Source organism: Perognathus longimembris, chromosome 2, assembly GCF_023159225.1.
Source record: "Perognathus longimembris pacificus isolate PPM17 chromosome 2, ASM2315922v1, whole genome shotgun sequence".
Classification (NCBI taxonomy): domain Eukaryota; kingdom Metazoa; phylum Chordata; class Mammalia; order Rodentia; family Heteromyidae; genus Perognathus; species Perognathus longimembris.
In genome coordinates this window covers 11379856-11401587 of record NC_063162.1, presented here as the reverse complement: position 1 = coordinate 11401587, position 21732 = coordinate 11379856, and the positions used below count along the sequence as shown (strand labels likewise).

General features: G+C 34.7%; 1 protein-coding gene across 1 annotated transcript in view; it reads left to right on the top strand.

The window, feature by feature from the left end:
• Ccdc172 (coiled-coil domain containing 172) overlaps positions 1-20447 on the top strand; it is a 48038-nt gene extending 27591 nt beyond the window's left edge. Inside the window, exons 5-8 of the mRNA XM_048334958.1 lie at positions 3104-3205; positions 3582-3684; positions 18621-18708; positions 20412-20447. Of these exons, the coding sequence (XP_048190915.1) occupies positions 3104-3205; positions 3582-3684; positions 18621-18708; positions 20412-20447 (329 nt within the window). The remainder of the gene's footprint in view (positions 1-3103; positions 3206-3581; positions 3685-18620; positions 18709-20411) is intronic.
• Positions 20448-21732: the final 1285 nt, after the last annotated feature.

Below are 21732 nucleotides of genomic sequence, written 5' to 3'. Positions count from 1 at the left end.
TTTCATTTTAAACATGGATAATTTAAGATAAATAGTTCATCATTGTGGCTTTGGAATTGTGACTATCTTAATATGTTTATTTTAACATTTTTCTCAAAATGTTCCTCTTACACATGTCTCCCAGTTGGTGAATGAGATATGTATTTTTTTCAGAGGTGAAATTAGATATATACATTTTTGTTTCTTTGCTTAGCAATAGTCATTAACAATAGATAGCGTACATGTGCGAAGGACAGCTCATGTTAAAAGATGGGAATATTTTGACTATGTTAATTTGATTTAATATTCAAAAACATAAAACCTGTCCATTGACTAAAACATTAGAATTTTAACAGTAGAAGGAATAAAAGTAATCACCATACCAATTATACCTTTGTAAAATTATGAATTAAAACTATAGCAAAGTTAAAATAAAACAACAGAAAAATGGGGCAAGTTCACTATCAGCACATTTATCCTTTCAGTTATGTAGGCTATATTAGCAAATGATTCATTTATTTTTTTCCTTTTTCTTTTCTCAAATTTTTTTTTTGGTCTGTCATGGGGCTTGAACTCAGGGCTTGGGTGCTGTCTCAGAGCTCTTCAGCTCAAGGATGGTGCTTTACTACTTGAGTCACAAGCCACTTCCAGTTTTCTGGTGGTTAATTGGAGATAAAGTCTCGCAGACTTTCTTGCCCAGGCTGGCTTTGAACTGAGATCTAAGGATCTCAGCCTCCTGAGTAACTAGGATTACAGGTATGAGCCACTGGTGCAGTTTATTTTAATCATCTTTTCTTTGCTGGTCCTGGGGCTTGAAATCAGGGCCTGGGCACTGTCCCTGAGCCCCTTTTGTGCTCAAGGCTCTTGCTCTACCACTTAAGCCACAGCACCACTTTTGGCTTTTTCTGAGTAGTTTATTGGAGACAAGAGTCTCATAGCTGGGTGCTGGTGACTCGTGGCTATAATTCTAGCTACTCAGGAGGCTGTGATATAAAGATTGAGGTTTGAAGCCAGCCCAGACAGAAAAGGCTGTGAAACTCAACACCAGTTAGCCACAAGAAAAACATAACTGGTGCTATGGCTTAAAGTGGTAGAGTTCTAACCTTGAGCAAAAAAGCTCAAGGATACCTCCTAGCCTCTGAATTCAAGTCACATGACTGAGAACAACAACAAAAGAGTCTCTTTTTCTTGCCAGTCCTGGGGCTTGAACTCAGGGCCTGGACACTATTCCTGAGCGTCTTTTGCCTCAAGGTCATTTAGCATTCTACCCCTTAAGCCACAGTACCACTTCCAGTTTTTAGTGTTTATGTGGTACAGAGGAATTGAACCCAGGGCCTCATGCATGTTAGGTAAGCATTGTATCACTAAGCCACATTCCCAGCAAAAAAAAAAAAAAAAAAAAAAAAAAGAGTCTCAGGGACGTTTTCTTTATTTTTTTCCCCTTGGCTGGCTTTAAACCGGAATCCTCAGGTTGGCTTTGATCCAGGACCCTCAGATTTCAGCCTCCTGAGTAGCCAAGATTACAGGCATGAACCACCAGTGCCCAGATGTTTTATTCTTTACTTTTTAGCCTAGAATCAGGATTAAAAATGAATAAAATTTTAATGTGACAAACTAATTAGTTAATGTGTCCTCTGTCTCAGCAGTATTTAAATTTATCATTCTTGGAGCTCCAGTGGCGTAATCGGTTAGCACACAGTACTTATAAAATTTATCATTCTTGCCTTTATAAAGATCCTTTATTATAGGGTATCTGATAATATATAAAATTTATTATTATTATTTTATTGATTGCAAGCCTTAAACTCAGAGCCTGGTGCTGTCCCTGAGCTCTTTTGCTCAAGGATAGCATTCTATCACTTTGAGCCACAGCTCTACCTGTTTTCTAATGGCTGATTAGAGATAGCAGTCCCATGGACTTTCCTCCTCAAGCTGGCTTTTGAACAGCAATCCTCAGATCCCAGCCTCCTGAGTAGCCAGGATTACAGGTGTGAGCCAACAGCACCTGGCTAAAATGTTATTTAAAAGTAGGCAAAGATTGTGTCAGGATAGTCTGGAATACATATCTTTTTATATTCAACAGACTTTTGGGAGCTCTGTATCATATACTATCTGTATATACTGTATGCTATGTAAGAGCTCTGTGCATACTATACACTATGTGCTCTGTGTATACTATACGAGGTTCAAGAATTGAAATTTGTAGCGTAGTTGTTTTCAAAGAGCTGATGGTTTAGTGTGGAAGAGTGAGAAATAAAAGGATATATTAAATACGCTATGTAGATAACCTTAACATATGATCACAAAGGAGTAATTTTATGAAATTTTCCCAGAAAAGAGGAGAAAAAAATATGTAAAACTGGTTTTAAATAGTGAGGACAAGAAACAATTCAGGATTGTGATCTGTGATAGAGGAGAAGCAAATGGAGTAAAGTTCTTTTATCCCCCCAAGATTCTGCCAGGATGCAGTTTATATACACAAACACGAGGAGGAGAAACTTAAACAACACAAAGTAGTGTGACTGGGCTGAAGACACAAAGTTTGGATTTCAGGAAGGCCAAGACAACTAGAATTTTTTTTACTTTTCTTGAGAAGATAAGTTCACACAAGGAAAAAGTTGTAGAAATTTGTATAGAAGTTTCCTTGAGTCTTTGGCTAATGGAACCAGTAGAAAGGAAAAGTACTAGTGAACAGAAGTAGAAGATGAATAACTCTAAGAACTCACAGGAAACTTGGAGATATTCATGTTTACTCTGTCATAAGAGAAAAATATTATTAAACAGAAAAGTCCTGTCTTAATAACTTGGATTAACTTAACCTTTGATTAAATGCTTTTCCAAGAATGTCTGTCTATATTAAAAAGATAATTTGCTTTTTATTTCTGTAAAGAATGCCATTGGAATCATGGTAAGGACTGCATTGAATCTATTTATTGCTTTGAGTAGCATGGACATTTTAACGATATTAATTCTTTGATTCATGAACATGGGATGACTTTCTGTTTAGTTTTGTCTACTTCAGTTTCTTCTATAAGCATTTTACAGTTTTCAGTGTGCAGATCTTTACCATTCTGATTAAATTTCTCTCTAAGTAATTTTTGGATGTTGCTATATTTATTTCTAGAAATAAAGTTAATGAAAAATGATAATAACCAGTTAAATGAACTTCAAAAACAAAAGAGTGAATTGATGCAAGAATTATTTAATCTTCAAAAAAAACTTAAAGGTAACCTTATTATGAGTTCATTTTGCAGACAATATTGCATTATGCACATCATCATCATCATCATCATCATCGTCATCATTATCATCATCGTCATCATCATTTCAAAATGAGCTAACCTGTTGAGATATAGTGCTCACATGGTATAAAAAAGGAATACACACAACATATAACACAATGGTGTAGAGCTAGTATTCTTAATGTCACAAATTTTGTGAAGATCTTTCTATGTCTTTAATTGCTACATTGGAATAGACTATGAAAACAGTATGTGTATTTGATATGCTACACCAAAAATCAGAGTATTTTTTCATATGAGCAAAATATATAACCTTTATTTTTAATTATTAAGAATGTAAGACTTTTTTAAATTGTCTAGCTCTTCAAGATGAAGAGAATGGAGCCATTTGTACCACCAAGTATCTAGAAGCAGAAAAAATAAAAATCAACAAAAAGCCTCAAAGTGATGCTGAATGTTTAAGGTAAGAGTTAGCTACCATGCTTTTCTATAAAATATGGTAATTTGTAGGTTAAAAAGATTTCAGGGCTGGGAATGTGGCTTAACGGTAGAGTGCTTGCCTAGTATGCACAAAGCCCTGGATTTGATTCCTCATCACTACATACACAGAAAAAGCCGGAAGTGGTGCTGTGGCTCAAGAGGCGAGTGCTGATCTTGAGCAAAAAGAAGCCAGGGGCAGTGCTCAAGCCGTGAGTCCAAGCCCCAGGACTGGCAAAAAAAAAAAAATTCAGCACAAAGTCAAATGCAATCGATTTTAAAAGTTCCATCTAGAGATATTATTTGCTTCTTTGTGTATTCTAAATCTTACCAAACAGTTAACAGTTCACTGACTAGAAAGTACAATGTTAAGTTCCTTGGATCGGCAATAGAAAAATCAGTTTTTAATCTTTTCTCATCTTTCATGTTCTGTTATTAGCATCTCAACAGATAATTTAACTCTCTTTTCTCTTATTCCTTTATTTTGAGGGGGAAACAATTGAAATTCTAATAATCTTTCTATATTTCTAAGGGTTAAATATTATAATCTATTGCTTTACTTGAAATTTGCTATTCTAGTTCAGTTCTTGAAGAATTGATTTGTGGTTTTGGTGCTGAATATTTACTTACATTTTTGTGTATTCAACAATGGCTGATATTTGGAATGAAATACTCATAAAAGGAGAAAAGATCTTTGCTTTAAATATTTTTACTATTACTGATAATTCATAGTCATATTTTTCTGGCTTTATTTTAAGAAATTCCTATATGTCCCAGGATTAATATGAGAAAGTAAACCTCATTACTGACTTCATGAAGAAGTAAATGAAGCCTTCTTTTACATAAATCATACAGGAAATATGTCCACTAGAGCTGAACAAATGTTTCATATTAGCAGTGTATTGCCTTAGGCCATAATTTTAGGAGACAGTGAGAGAATACTTGCAATTTAATTTTATGTTAGGTTTTATAAGCATAAAATATCAATCTCTTGGGTGATGTGTGTGATGCAGAATGAGTCCTTTAATGACAATCTGCTCATTGATTTTTTCACATTCTTAAAAATGGGCATGCCCAGTGGTATCATTATACTTAGTAGTATGAAGGCTCCCAATATGAACTCCAGTTTTGTGGGTTTATCACTCAGTCATAATTTTTCCCTGAGTTAGGATTAAACACACAAAAATCATTTAGAGAATGATTTTCCTTCATAAATAGTGACAAAGCAAATTCAAATCGAATATCAGTCTATTATCTGGTCATTCTTTGATTTAAACACTTATTAACGGCAGACTAATGTTTATCAATTCTCATTTTAAATTGTTTGATATGTGTACTTAGTTTCTCTTTTGTATACATCACAAAAGTTTTCCTAAGTGTGAAGAACAAAATTAAGGTATTGTATATAAAGGTTTTCATAGAAAAATATCATTCTTATTGTTAGTGTAACAAGAAACTAATGATGACAACAAATTATATGACATTTAGATGAAGGCCAAAATTAAATTGATTTTGTTTTAAAATTCTGGGATAGAATAGTCTTTCATCAAAGTGTTCCAGAAGTATAGTGAATGCTATCATAGTTGCATTTTTCTTAATTTTTTCAGTAGGTTTGACCTATATTGCAATAGGTGTTATTTTTAAACAGGATTTTTCAAACTTGGTACTTAGAATTTTAGGTCAGATTATTCTTTGTTAAGAGTGGCTGGCCTGTGTAAGGTGTTCAATAGTCTCTGCCCACTGATGAAGTAATACACCTCCAATTCTGCTGTGACAACCAAAATGTCTCCACTCAATGCTAAATGTTTCCGTAGCCACAGTGGAAGGGCAACAAAACCACCCTTAGTTGAGAAACTCATTTATTTTAAGATTATCATCATTATACCTTTGCCTTGATTGAATTCTAACCAGTAAGAAAGACATTACACAAGAATACCCCAATATCCATTAATCACCATGAGATGGTTTCTTTAGTTATCCTCTCCTATCCAGTTTTCTTTTCCTTGTTTTCAGTTACTCATCATAAACTGTGGTCTGAAATTTGGGGAAAGGTTTTGCTTTTGTTTCTATTTTCTCAAGATAGAATGCCACTATGCAGGGCAGGACAGCCTGGAGCTGTGATCCTCCTGCCTTAATTCCAGATGGTAGCATAGCAGGTGTGTACCATCACACCCAGCTGAAAGTATTAATACTTTTCTTGATTTTTTTTAATGAAGAGAGGCCACATTCACATATTCACATACTTCCTTTAGTATGATAGTGGTGCTAGTGATTGAACTCAGAGCCTTGAGTTTGCTAGGCAGGTGTTTTATCACTTTAGTCAGCACTAAATCTTTAAAGCATTAGTTTGTTTTCAGGTAAGATCTCATGTGTTTGCCTGGAGCCAGTTTCAGGCTGAAATTTTCCTACCTATGCCTCCCATGAAGCTGGGATTACAAGCATGTACCACCACTTCTAGCTCATGTATTGAGATGGGAAGTCTCATTAACTTTTGTCCATACTGGTTTTAGATTGTGATTTAAAATCAATCTTCTCCTCCTGAGTAGACAGAGTTCCAAGCATGGGCCACCATGCCAGGATCTGTCACAAAACTTTTATTATAGTATATTGTTATAATTGTCTGTTTTTAGTTACGATTGTTAATCTCTTATTATACCTAATTTATAAAGTGAACTGTAATACATTTCTAAAGGTAGTAACATAAATACTTAATATTTAGCTCTAACTACTTACAGTGTTGGTTTTCCTTCATGTCATCCATGAAGATGTCATCATTCAATCTTCTTCTAATTTACTTTTCTGCCAGTGCTTTAAATGCAAAGGTTTCCCAAAGGTTAAGCATTGGTTCTTTCTTTATTTTGCACACTCCATGGGGTATCTCACATAGTTGAGTGGTTATAGTCGTCATCAAGGATAATTTCCAAATCTTTATCCAGAGCCTTTCTTTCTTGATCTCTAATGTTGAAGTCCTAAAAATAATTAAAACATAGACATGAATCCAAATTGATGCTGCCTCAATTAAACAAAAAAAAAATCTGTATCTGAAGCTCGAGTCTTCAAACTCTCTGCCTATCTACTTTCTTCATTTTTATTGCAAACTATGCTGCTTAGAGCATCAGAATAATGTTTGTGTTATTCTGGGTATTTCACAGGTCTTCATACCTCCCTGTTTGCCATTCTTCCTGAGCTATGATCCTATTCGGTCTTCAAAGCCCAGTGCATGTATCTTTTTCTTCTAGGCATTGCTTAAGTCTAAAATGCAGCAGACAATTCTAATATGTCCACAGATCTCCTCACTCTAGCCTATCCAATTCCTTGCCAGATTTTGTTAGTTTTACCTACAAAATATATGTTTTGAATTTACTTCTCTGTATCTGTTACTTCTGTGTAAGTTATAGCTACTCTTTTTTTTTTACCTATGTCTCAATAAAATCTCTTCACTCCTTTCACTCTCTCATATCCTTATGTTGCCTCTGACTCTTCTTCACCATATGGCCTCTGACCATCTTCATCATGTTATTTTCATCAGGATCCTCTTCTCACTCTGCTTTTTCAACCTGCCAAACTGTCAACTAAAAGCTTTTGCAACTATCTTTTTGACTCTTGAAATTATTTGTTCTCTACTCTGTCTGCCTTTCAACTGGCCTGATAGGTCAATGCTCATCCTTGGATTTTAGGCATATGTTTACTTAGAGAAGCCATTTCTAGCCAGGTGCTGGTGGCTCATGCCTATAATCCTAGCTACTCAGGAGGCTGAGATCTGAACTTTGCGGTTTGAAGCCAGCTGGGACAGAAAAGTCCCCATGAGTCTTTTATCTCCAATTAACCACTCAAAAAACCGGAAGTGGCACTGTGACTCAAGTGGTAGTACATTAGCTTTGAGCACACAGAGGCTCAGGGACAGTGCCCAGGCCTCAGGCCCTGAGTTCAAGCCCCACACTGACAAAAAAAAAATAGCCTTTTCTTACCTGTAATTGAAATCGTGTAACCTTCTGTTATTTTTATCTAATAGAACTCTTTATTTTTCCTTTATAGAATCTGTTCCATGTTGTATTGCGTATTTATGTATTTATATCTTTAATATCTGTCTCTACCATGTGCTCAGTAAGAAGGCTGCTCTGCTTATGGCATAACACTTTGTTAGAGATTAGAGTATAGTAGGTGCTGAATAAATAAATGTAATAAATTACAAAAAGATTTACTTTTTAAAAATCTTTACCTTTCAGTTTTCTGTGTTCACTGAGAACGTGTCCATGATTCTTTTCTGGTTTTTTTTTTTTTTTGTTGTTGTTTTTGCCAGTCCTTGGTCTTGAACTCAGGGCCTGGGCACTGTCCCCGAGCTCCTTTTGCTCAAGGCTAGCACTCTCTCACTTGAGCCACAGCACCACTGGCTTTTTCTGTGTTTCCTTGGAGATGAGAGTTTCATGGACTTTCCTGCCCAGCCTGGCTTCAAACCCCAATCCTCAGATCTCAGCTTCCTGAATAGCTAGGAGTGTAGATGTGAGCCACCAGCGCCAGCCTGTAATTGTGTTTTATTAGCCCATGGCAGCTCTGTGTCAATCTACTTCACTACACTGGGAATGTTCATCTTTCATTTTCTTTATCTAGCCAGTGGTTATGTCTACATATGATTGAGCTTTTACTCCATAAAAGTAAAACTTCATACATTTTAACATTTGCAAAGTCATGATGTATTATACCATCAAGATAGCGTCAGTTGGCAATGAAATGGTCTTTCTCCTTCAGTGTGGAAAAATTGTACTAGTATAATTCTCCAGATTTCCAACTGCTGCCACACTCCTTATCCTGTGACAAGAAATGACTCTATCTGACCAGAATTTGGAAGAGTAAATTGAGGAGCCAAGCCTTTTTCTTTTCCCTGTCACTTTGAAAAGTTGCTTTCCCTTCTGCTGTGGGCTTTGCAGTGTTGGGATTCTGTGAGAGAAAGCATATGGGGTCTGGTGCCATCTTGAATGATAGCAGGTAGGTTATTCTAATTCTTGGTTTCAATATTAGAAAATGCTGTCCTGGAAAGATAAACCACATTTCCAGCATCTGCTATATCAGTAATAAGTGGGATAGTTTTGCCCCTTCTTCCTTCATTATATTTCAGTTGGAGAGATTTAATTCAGGAAGGCATGTTATATGTTGAGTCCGTGTGAATTCCTCAAATCTATTATTATTCAATTCCAAGGTTACCAAAACAGTTCTTGACGGTAGGATATTGTATTTTGGTTGGTTTGGTTTGGCATAGGATCTCTGTAGGTAGTCCAGGCTGGCCTAGAACTCATGATTCTCCTTCCTCAACTTCTCCAATGCTGAGATTACAGGCATGTGTCACACCATGCTTAGCATTGTACTTTTTTAATTACTACAAATAGTAACATAAGAGACAACTTTACACATTTTAATACCTACCAAACTCCTTTCTAGAGTGATATGTTACATCTTATGTTACCAATTTTTGTGTGTATTTGATACAACAGGAAACTTAATCAGAAAAAAAATCTGCAAAGTCAACAGCAGGAGATTTTCATTCTGAACACTTAAAAGATAGAAGGGTTGTGTGAAGGGCATATTTGCAATGGAAACTGTGCAAAAAATTAATCTACGGCTGCTACTGAGATGTTCCAAAATGCATTTAGAGGTAGTAGTAAAGCAGTGCTGTTACCTCTCCTGTGAAAAGCCGGTCATAGGGGTCACACTAATGATCCTTAGATTTATAAGAAGGCATAAACATTATAGTACTAAAACATCCCAACTGCTCTAAAAGATACACTGGTAAATACAGATTTTACATGTGAATTTTTTATTTCATTAAAGGTATCTGTATATATTTATGAGAGTAGAATATACTTATTGATTGAAAAAAACACCATGAAGATGTAAAACATCAGAATCCCCCTTTTCATCACTTCACTCCCATGCCAGAGTTAAAACCGTTGTTAAAAGTTTGGTGTGTATACTATCAGGATTTATTTGTGTATGTGTGTGTGTGTGTGTGTGTGTGTGTGTGTGTGTGTGTGCATTAACACATGCACATGCATGCTGGAGTATTCATATTTATTTAGAAAAATGAGAATGATAATGTACTTGTGTGCAGTTTGTTTCATTGCTTGCTTAGCAGTTGTAGATATTTTCCACATCAGTTTGCACTGATCAACTTCATTTTAAAAACGTCATTGGCTGCCTGTAAATTAGACATATTTTTATAAGGAGTGTTTCTGTAACATTCTTTATAATATAGTAACAGACTGTTATCAAGAAAACATTTAGAAAATAGCACATGTTGACTTGACTATTTTCAATAAGAATTAACTCAAAATGGAGAAGTTTAAGATTATTTTTGCTCTAAAGTCTTGAAATGCTAAATAATTATGTTTTTATCCTAGGCTAATCTGTAACATTAATCTGCAATATCTTGTTCTATACCAATAAATACTAATAAAAAATCTTCATTTTTGTTCCAGGGTCATGAATATTTCTATTGACTCTGCATTTTTTCTGGTAGAACATCATCATTTATTCACACAGAAATGTCCTTGCAGCATTGATTATATAGCCTTCAAGCTAATAGAAATCTCCTGTGTTGTTCTTTTTAATTCTTGGCACATGGTACAGTTATTAAACCCTCTGAGGAAATACAGGGGTCATTTTGATGATAGATTCAATTTTTAAAGTTATATTCCGATCCATTCTCATAAGTGTTGGAGAAAATGAGTATTAGAGATAATCAGTGATTATTTTCTAAATCTACTGATATTATCATTCAGGTTTTTTTTCCGTTTTCATATGTTTATAAACAAATTCCTTTTAGTGGGGAAGTGAGGATGATGACAGGAAAAGTGGTAAAAGGATATGCCTACCCAGATAACCGAGGATTTAGAGTAAGAGGAACGCTTGTCTGACAGATCCACGGAAGACTCCTCTGGTTGAGCCTGTGGAACCCGTGAACTATCTTGCCTGCCATGTGTGGCCTGGAATGTGGAAAAGCACCGTTGTCTATCTTTCTCATTCTAATGTCACACATTCACTTTCTGAAATAAATGATATATAAAAGAGGAGCAACTATATTACTGTAATTACTCCTAAAGAGTAATTTTGTGTTTAAATAGCACCAAAAACAACTTTCATATGAATTAGCATAGAGAAATAATATTAAGAAAATCAAACCATTGAAAAATGAGTAGAAATTTGTTACTTTAATAAATATTACATGCTAAATAGATAATGTAATGAAGTAAATAAAAGAGGACAGGATTTAACACATAAGATTAACACATTCACAGGTAAGATTTAAAATTTCTTATGCCAAAATAGCTATATATAATGTTACCAACTTATAGTGTTAAACTGTGTAAAGATTACAGTTATTATGACAAACAAAAAATAGCTTATCAAATAATCAATCAATAAAACAACATTCAAATCAATAGTTTTCCGCTTGTGTATTTATCCAACAAACAGACATTAAATACCACCATTGTATCGTATACTATTAGTTACTGACTGTACTCAAATGAATAAACAAAGTAATTTAGGTATACTGCTTATCAGTGGAAGGCAAATTAAAGCACTTAATGTTATTATCTGTGTGTGTGTATATGTGGGGTGTGTGTGTGTGTGTGTGTGTGTGTGTGTGTGTGTGTGTACACACTGGTTCTGAGGCTTGAACTCGGAGACTGGATGCTATTCCTGAGCTTTTTTGCTCAATACCACTTTGAGTAACATCCATTTGGGGCTTTCTGGTTGATAATTGGAGATAAAAGTCTCATGGACTTGCCTGCCTGGGCAGGCTTCAAACTGTGATGATACTCAGGCCTCAGCCTTCTAAGTAGGTTTACAGGTTAGGATTTCAGCCACTGGCTCCCAGCTGAAAGACATTCTTAAATGATTCAAAATGGGCAAAGGTGCCACGCAGAGATCATTAATAGATTCCTGCCATCAATATACATTGCAAATATTTGGAATGCAATTTAAATTGCTTTTAAACTTAAAATGCATTTGTATGTATTAGTACATTTGACCCAATGATCTACTTATGAAGTCTGTCCCAATAAAAACTACTCCAAATACAGAGCAAGCTTTGAACACAGAAATGTTCACGATAATGTTATTTATTGTAGAAGAATTAGAAACAACTCAAATTCTCTACTATAAATGAATAACTAACTGTGGTGTTGCCACTTAGACTACTATGTGTTTATTTTAAATGATATTAATTAGCATATGTAGTATACTGGGGAAATTGTGTGGTACAAGAAACAAAAGGAAAAACCAAAATTATGTAATTGCAATTAGGTAGAAACTAATGACAAAGTATGCCTAAAATTCAAAAGCATTTGAGTTGGAGCCCTAGAACTTTGGACAAAATTTGTCCTTTCTTCTTAAACTATTGTAATATACAATTCAATAGCTATAGAGAGTGTGCCGTTAGTTTAGGTTTTTCTGTTTTTGAGACGTAACTGGGAATAGTTTTGGAATTGTGCAGGAACTTGTTAAACTACATAGAATATACTGTTTGTAAACTAACAATATTAACTCATCCTGGACATTATTTGGTAACTCAAATAATGAAAGTAACAATAGCCAATGCAAGCAACTCTTAGTTATTGTGTAGTGGTTGAAGGAACTCCTTTAAGCAATCAGTCTAATCACTGAAGCATGATTTCTGCTTACCATATATTGCTTTGGCAAGTTACAAATATATTAATATTCATACCATTATCATTTAGTCTATTTTAAAGCTAGGAATAGCAACCTTTAAGTGCAATTCTAAATTCTACATCTTGATTATATTCTGAATAGGGAAATGCTTCCTATAATTTGCTCTGAATGTCTTCCTCAATTTCAAGGCTCTCATGCTTATTATTAGGATAGTAAAATGGAGAGTGGTCACCACCCAATCCTGATATGCATAAAGTACCTGAGAGAATATATAGTCCATGTGAACTAAAATGGGGAAGAACAAGTTTTAATGGCATAGTAGGGAGAAAGTCCCCTACCATTTTATTTGAAAAAACAAATATATTAAAAGGTGACTGTTATTACATTGTAACAGCAGCATCTAGGTATATTATACCAACCACAGTGCATTGTTGATCCATTATTTAACTTTCCATGCACTCTTGAAAAATATTACAAGAATTTCATGCTTGTATAAACAAAATTAAAATGATCATGATTATTCTTATTCATGCTTATTCTCTTTTTAAATTAAGCATTCATTCAGGATTATTTATTTAATTTATTTAAATTTTTTTTGTTCCAGTTCTGGGCTTGAAGTCTCTATTGGCTTTTCCACTCATTACTTGACTCATACCTTCACTTCCAGATTTTTGCTGGTTAATTGAAAATAAGAAGCTTGTTGATTAGTCTGTCCAGGCTGGTGTCAAATTTTTCTTCTCAGATCTTAGCCTCCTGCGTATCCAGGATTATAGACATGAGCCACCCGAGCCCCAGATTCTTTTTTTTTATTTGTAAATTTGAGTGTAAAGGTGATATACAGAGGAGTTACAGTTAAATAAGTCAGGTATTGAGTACATTTCTTTTTGAACAGTGTCACGCCCTCCCTCATTTTCTCCCAGTTTTTCCCCCCTCTCGACCTCATGTGCTTCTATAGTTTCCCTTGGTATTGATTTATTATTTTATTCCATTATGATTTGGTGAGATATGAGATATATTTCAATTATTTATTTCACAAGACTTAACTTATGACCCAAAATGTATCTATTTTGGAGACTGTCCAATATGGCTATTGGATGGAATGTTCTGTAGATGCCCTTTGGTCTCTAGTGCAATTTTTTTCTCTGGAGTGAGGTGACTTTGCTGATCCTTTCTCTGTATTATTTACCAATGCAAATAGGGTATTGAAATTACTACTGTTATTGTATCTGGATCTATGTGTTTCTGTATAGCCACTAGTGTTTGTTTTATGAAATTGGATATACCAGAATCTGTTGCATAGAAGTTTAAAATTATTGCCTCCTTTTGACGGATTGGTCTCTGTGTTAATATGAGGTGATCTTTACCTCTTCTAACGTTTTGAGGAATGCTTTGTCATATTTTGTGGTGATTACAAGTAACGCTACATAAATATGCCTGAGTATTTACAAATCAGTATTATGAGTGAAGCTTGAACATTTTTAGTCTCTTTAAGATACATTTGTGTATCATTTTCTGTGATTTTTAAAATTTGAATATCATGTTGTAACTTCTCCCTATTTTCTGTCAGGGTTTTGGACTTGTTCCCACTTGGCTAGAAAATTTCTTTATGAGCTTTAGTCTTTACCTGTTATATATACAGCAAATATTATCTCCCAGAATATAATTTATCTTTGACCTTATTTGTATGTTTGTGCTATGCAGACTTGTTAGCAGTTGAATTTTAGAATCTATTCTTTAAAACTACAGCTGTATTTTGAACCATAGTAAAACTATCCACACCCAGCCTGTAAACTAATTTATCATTACTTTCATCTTCCCCATGTATGGTTTTGGCTTTTTAACATTTAAATATTTAACCCACTTAGAGTGGAGGTACTATGGATTAAAATCTAATTTTAGTTCAGAGCATCTATTTACATTCAAAACTGTTTGTAAATGAGTATGCAGTTGCTCCAACATTATTTTATTCTTAATGATGTGAGGTGTCACCTTCATCATACACAAAAGGGCCATTTGTTATGTATCCATTTCTGTTTTATGTCCTACCGCTATATCAACAATCCAGTATTTCACTGTTTTAATTTGCATAATTTTTGTTCCTGTCCTAGGGCTTGAACTTAAGATAGGACTTAATATCTGATAGGTCACTCACCCCTTTTTGTTTTGTTTTGTTTCGTTTCTCTTTTATCTTTTCTTAGTTATACTAGTATTTGAACTTGGAGCCTCATGTTTGCTAGACAAGTACTCTTCCACTTGATTTCTTTTCCAGGATTTTTCTGAAAAGAAAAATATCCAACAGCTTTCCTTGAATGTTTATATTTTTCATATGGACCTTAGGACAGTTTTCCTTAGCTGCAGGGGTAAAAACATATTAATATTGGGATCACATTTAGTTGATTTATTATTTTAGAATTATTAACATTTTATGATTTTCAATCCAAAGAAAAAATATGTTAGTTATTATAGACAAATATAAATGTTCCTTATTTTTGTAGGCCAATTTTATGTTTTGTTGCTGTGGTAAATAATTTTATTCCTTGAGTTTATTTTATTATTTATTCTCCAGATGCATTGTCATGTCACTTGGCAATTGAAGTTGCTTGCTTTTTTCTCTCAAATTCTTATAACTCTAGTTATTTTCTCTATTTTCAATAGCAAGGCATTCTAACAAAACATTAGGAAGTAATAGAGGCAGTGATCATCACAGTTCCTGACCTAAAAGAAATTTTCTCTAATATCTCTCCTGCAAATAATATGCTTACTTCTGTTCTCACATATTTTTTACATATGTTTTTATTGTAAAAAACATAGTATCCATTCTTTCAGATTTCTATTAAATGTTCTTAATCAGGTATATGTTATATTTTCAAAGCTCGTTTCAGTAGCTTCAGAGGTAATTATATTACTTTTCTACCCAAAAAGTCCCTTTTAATACAAAGTCATAGGTAAGTTAAAAGTAAATGAGGCTGGAATATCCTTGGCCAGAATACGTTTTTTTCCCTCCTAAGAAATGCAGCTATAAATGTCTCTGTCTCTGTTTTTCTCTACATTACTCTCTCTCTCTCCCTCTCCCCCTTTCCTTTTCTATTTTTTATTTTATTATTTAAAATTTTTGTCTCTATTGAATAGGTGATGAGTGGGGAGGAGGGTTACATTTACATAAGTAAGGCAGTGATTACATTTGTTTTTAGACTGTGTTACCGTGTCCTTCATTTTCTCCCACTTACCCCTTCCTGTTTCCCTCCCTTCCAAGTTGTAAGGTTGACATCCAACCTATTGTTAAGTGAGTATCATTGTTGTATTAATTAGTTCATCCTTTGACCTGCTGTTTCTGTGATTCCCTTTCCCTTCCCCTGGTTGAATAATCTTATATACAAGACACAAGGTACAGAAAATTAAGAGAGGTGAAAGACTAAAAATAAATAAATAAATATAATAAATTTAAAAACTACATACAGTACATAATAAGAACCTCTTGTTTCCACATCTTGGTGTTCATGTTGGTATACCTCATTATATATGGCCCTATGTATTAAGCAATTGGGTTGTTGAGATCCTCTGTTAAGAACATCATAGACATCTAGTTCTCACGTATGAGGGAAACTACTTTTCTTTGAGTTTGGTTTACTTCACTTAATATAATTTTTTTCCAGGTCTTTCCATTTCCTTATGAATCAGGCAATGTCATTCTTTCTTATGAAGTCATAGAACTCGTGTGTGTGTGTGTGTGTGTGTGTGTGTGTGTTGTATCCCACATCTTCTTGATCCATTCATCTACTGAGGGGCATCTGGGTTAGTTCCATATTTTAGCAATGGTAAGTACTGCAATGAACATGTTTGTGCTCTATATTTAGGCTTTTGAGGATTCTCCATACTGCTTTCCAGAGTGGTTGTACCATTTTGCATTCACACTAACAGTGTAGTAGTATTCCCCTTTGGCCACATCCCCACCAGCATCTATATCTAGATTTCCAGATAATGGCCATTCTAATTGGTGTGAGGTAGAATCTCAATGTTGTTTTGATTTGCATTTCTTTTATGGTTAGAGCATTTCTTTTTTTTTTGGCCTGAGCACCGTCCCTGGCTTCTTTTTGCTCAAGGCTAGCACTCTGCCACTTGAGCCACAGCGCCACTTCTGGCCGTTTTCTGTATATGTGGTGCTGAGGAATCGAACCCAGGGCCTCATGTATATGAGGCAAGCACTCTTGCCACTAGGCCATATTCCCAGCCCCAGAGCATTTCTTCATGTTATCTCTTGACTATTTGTATTTCCTCTCCAGAGAAGTTTGTTGATAGAGTGGTTGTTTATTTGGAGGTTTGTTTTTTGGGGTATTTAATTTCATGAGCTGTAGGTACATTTTAGATATAGGCTCTTGTCTCTTGTATGGCTAGTGAAGATCTTCTTCTAGTGTGTGGGCTTTTTATGTTTCTTGCTAGCTAAGGTCTTTGCCACACAGAAGCTCTGAAGCTTAATGCAGTCCCATTTGTCTAGCTTTTCTTTGATTTGCCATGTTTCTGGGTCTTTATTGAGAAAGTTCCAACCTTGTGCCAAGGAGCTCTAGTGTTTAGCCTATTCCTTCTTGTAATACTTTGAGGGCATCTGCTTTTATCTTGAGGTCTTTCATCCATTTGAAATTGATTCTGGTGCAAGGTGATATATAATTATCTGGTTAGTTTTCTACACACATTTAGCCAATTCTGCCAGCACCATTTGTTGAAGAGGCTGTCTTGTGTCTTTCTTCCATCCTTGTGATCACTGCTGTGTTTGTTCGCCTTTTCCCCTCCATTTCTGTGCTACCCTTATCCTTCCAAACACAGATTAGATAAGCAAATAAGACAAAAGAAAAGCAGACAAAAACAAAGAAAAAAAAACCTTGTTTCCATTTCCTGGGGTTCATTTTGATCAGTATTATTTTATATGATCAGAAACACATAGGCTTGTCCCTTTGTGTTCCTCCTCCTCTGGTCTCACTGTCTGTGAATGCCTGGAGTCCTATTGTTTTTCCTTTTAAAAGAATGTAAATTAGTGCAACCACTATGGATATTGGTATGGGTGTTCCTCAAAATATTAAAAACAAAGCTTCTTTATGATCAAATAATATCACTCTTAGTCATTTATCCAAATGATTGAAAGACCACCTACACTTTTATGTTTGTTGCAACACTATTTATAGTAGCCCAGTTATGGAAACAGCCCAGATGCCCAACAGCCAACAATTGGAGACACACACACACACACACACACACACACACAAAATGGAATTTTATTCATCCATAGAAGAATGAAATTATGTCATTTACAGGATCTGGAAAAAATCATACTGAGTGAAGTAAGCCAGGCCCAGAAAAACAAAGCGAAACTCCATGGTCTAAAACTCTCGAACAACTAACAGATGGCTTAACAAAATGAATATCAAGAAGCTGAAACATGTCTTGAATTGAGGGATTACTAATGAGAAAAAGGTGGATGTATGAAAAAGGGTACCGTGGACAAATACGGACATAATATTCAATCCGTGCATGTGATAAAGGAAGTGGGGAACTTGATGTGACCCAGTGGCACAGGAGTAATGGTAGGGGAGAATGGAGAGGGCATCTCTAATCAAGATGCATTGTATATTTGCAACCCCCTTGTAAACCATGTGCATATTTAAGAAAACAGTCATTTTGCTAGGAATGGAAGATCATTCCTCATTATCTTATACATTAAATAAAGGCATAAAATAATTTTTAAAAGAACTCAATTTCTTGCAGAATTTAAACTTACTTGGGGAAAAGAAACACATTCATTCTATCTCTCAAAATATATTTTACTTATGTATGTGTATTTTAAAGTTATTTAACTTTAGAACAGGAAGAAATGGCTGAGGTCTTTTTTAGTACTTAAGATTTTTCAGGTGAGGACCAGAGATGCTAAGTAATTTAAACAGACTTGTTCAGTTTAGTGGCCAGAACTGAAGCAGAGGTCTCTAGACATAGTACTATATCCATCTCACCAACCTGTGTCAATCTTGTAATTAACCTCAAATTATTGAGTGTCTATTATTGTCATATCCCTTATTTTCTTCATGAGTTTTTTTCTATCAAATTTTTATATAGTCCTTATAGGTTTATAGTGAATAAAAATTTCGAAATACTCTGTGTTTAACAGGAATTTCTGATTTGGGAAGCTACAAACATTACATTCTGTGTAATTAAATTTATTTTTAAACAGACTGTTGTTATACTAATAAAATGAATGTTTCTTTAAAACAGACTTAAAAAAGAATTAGAACTTTATAAGGAAGATGACATGGAAAGTGTCTATGAAGCTCTACAAACAGAAATTGAATTTTTGGAGTTCGTAAGTCCTTACCTTTTAACTCTTAAGCTTTATTCTAATTGCTGATAAGAATGATTTTACTTGGGGCTGGGAATATAGCCTAGTGGCTAGAGTGCTTGCCTCCCATACGTGAAGCCCTGGGTTTGATTCCCCAGCACCACATACATAGAAAAAGGCCAGAAGTGATGCTGTGGCTCAAGTGGCAGAGTGCTAGCCTTGAGCAAAGAGAAGCCAGGGACAGTGCTCAGGCCCTGAGTCCAAGCCTCAGGATTGGCCAAAAAAATAAGAATGATTTTACTGAGCTACATTTGTTGAAAGTTGAGTTTTGCATTTCTAGAAAAAGCAAACTGCAACAATGAATAAAAACTAAAGTCAAGGTGTTGGGGATCTGGCTCAGCGGAACAGCACCTGCCTGGCCAAGTGCAAGGCCCCGAGATTGGTCCTCAGCTCTAGGGAAAAAAAAAACAAAACAATAAAAGATCAAAACCAAAGTCAAGATATACGTCTATGAAGTATTTTAAGTTCCTGAAGAATTGAATGTTACATAAAATAAGAATTTTATACAAGCCAAGTTTTAACATATCCAAATATGACTTCACAAAATTTCCTTGATTGAACCTCTCCTGTTATTAGAGGATTAATGTACTGAGGAAGTTTTACCATCATAATGCTTAAAAGCTTCTTGATAGGCCTAAATTATGCTTTTATTTCATTCTCAAACTTCATATTAGAGGTTTTCATAATCTCAAAAACATTTGATTCAGTTGTTGGAAACTTACTTTCAGATTATGTTAAAGCACTCTAAATTCCTTAAACTGCTTACTTTGGTTGTTTATAAAACAGGCACATTGTTTCTGTGCTCCATTTTATTTTTTTTATTTTTTTATTTGATTTTATTTATTTTTTTTCAAATTTTTATTATCAAACTGATGTACAGAGAGGTTACAGTTTCATGTTAGGCATTGGATACATTTCTTGTACTGTTTGTTACCTTGTGCCTCATACCCTCTCCCTCCTCCCCCTTTCCCTTTCCCCCCATGAGGTGTTCAGTTCACTTACACCAAACAGTTTTGCAAGTATTGCTTTTGTAGTTGTTTGTCTTTTTTTACCCTGTGTCTCTCAATTTTGGTATTCCCTTTCAATTTCCTAGTTCTAATACAAGTATACACGGTTTCCAATATACTCAGATAAGATTACAGAGATAGTGTATATACAATCACAGGAAGGTGATACAAGAACATCATCAATAATAGAAGCTACAGATACACATGGGACGTTGAAAGTAGTTACAACTGTGATATAACAATCGTTTCCATAACATGGAGTTCATTTCACTTAGCATCATCTTATGTGTTCATAAGGGTATAGCTATTGGGCTCTTGTCTGTGCTCCATTTTAATACAAGATATAAATATGCTTACTGTTAAATTATAGTTTTAATTTCACATATTAAATTTTGTTTAATTATTTTTTATAAATATTTTCTTGTTTAAAAAATATTAAATAATGTTTAGATCTGTAATTTCTGTATAGGCTTTCAAAACTACCATTCAGCAATGCCCAGTTATCACTGTACTAAATTTTCATAAATCTTACTTAATTCTTTTGTTGAGAATTGTTTGGATGTAGCATAGTTGGTACAGTGGTAGCACAGTTGCTTAGCATATACAACACGAGTTATAGCTCAGCCTGTTTTTACAAATACTTACATGTTTCTTTTTCAGCAACTGGCACAGAAAGATCTTCAGGAAAACAAATAACTTTTCATGAACTGATGAACTAATACTTGTCCAAAGCATCTTAGAATGAAATTGTTGCCATGGATTTGTGTTTGATACCCATTACAACTGGTTTTTGTGGAAAACACAAGGTCCAGAATATTCGAGGTTGTTGCTATATAGAATTGTGTTCACATTGAAATGTATTTGTCTTGTCACTCCCTTTAATTAAAGTTCTTGTGTGCTCTGATGTGGTTGTAAAGAAGAGAAAAGAAAGTAGACACTATGCTTCAGGGCTCTTAACCATCCTCAGAGCTTTAAACTGATCCATTCTTTCTGATCTATTCCTTTCATTTCTATTTTTGATGGCACTACAGTTTGAACTCAGTATCTTGTGCTTGCTAGGCAGGCACTCTACTGCTTGAGCCATATCCCAGCCCTATTTCCTTTTCATTGTAATTTATCACAAGTCAGTTTAGCGTAGATAGGAAAAAATGTTTGATTATTGGCCACATTTTGGTAGTGCCATTTCCACACCAACAAAGATGCTTACTTTTTACCAGTTGTAAATCTCTTGACACATTTCTTCTGAGCTCTTTCATCTGTAAAAGCTATGTTTCCTATGTTTTCTCTCTGGGTCTATAACCTGAAGTCTGGGCACTTGCAGATACTTTCCAGCAATTTGTGCTTGCCAGTTTTCTGTCTAATATTGGTGGTGGTTAGAATGAAAACATGTTATCCACTTGGGGAGGTATATATAATCACCTATGGCCATTGGGATTCATTTTTGCTGGCTGCCTGAAACACTCCAGCTGAAACTATACTTGTAGCTGAATCAAACAAGAATGGCAGCAAATTTCCAACATCACTTAATTTTTCCTTTGCTACTAGTCCTGACCAGACAGAAAAGTGTATATTCACTAGTGTCTAAAAGTGTATTGAAACTGTTCATCATGACCCTAATTTAGGACAGGTATAGGAAGGGAACAAAATGCACTTGGGAGATGCTATTTTTGAAGTACTGAGTTTTTATGTTAGAGTCATGTTTTCTTTTGTGGTTGTAGCTGGATTTGTTTAATGTCCAATATGAAATGTTCACAAATGCCTAAGATCTACTGATATTATACACCTAGGTCTAGTTTCTGATTTTTTGCTATGTGTTGTTTTATACCCTTAGTTTTGAAAAACAAGGATACTTATACTTTCCATTGGGATGCGTAGCAATTGCCATCTGTTTAAATAATTTTCATATTCAGAAGTTATTTCCATTTTTATTTTTAAATACTTTAATGAATTACTTCTCCTTAAGAATAAAATTCTGCCAAAT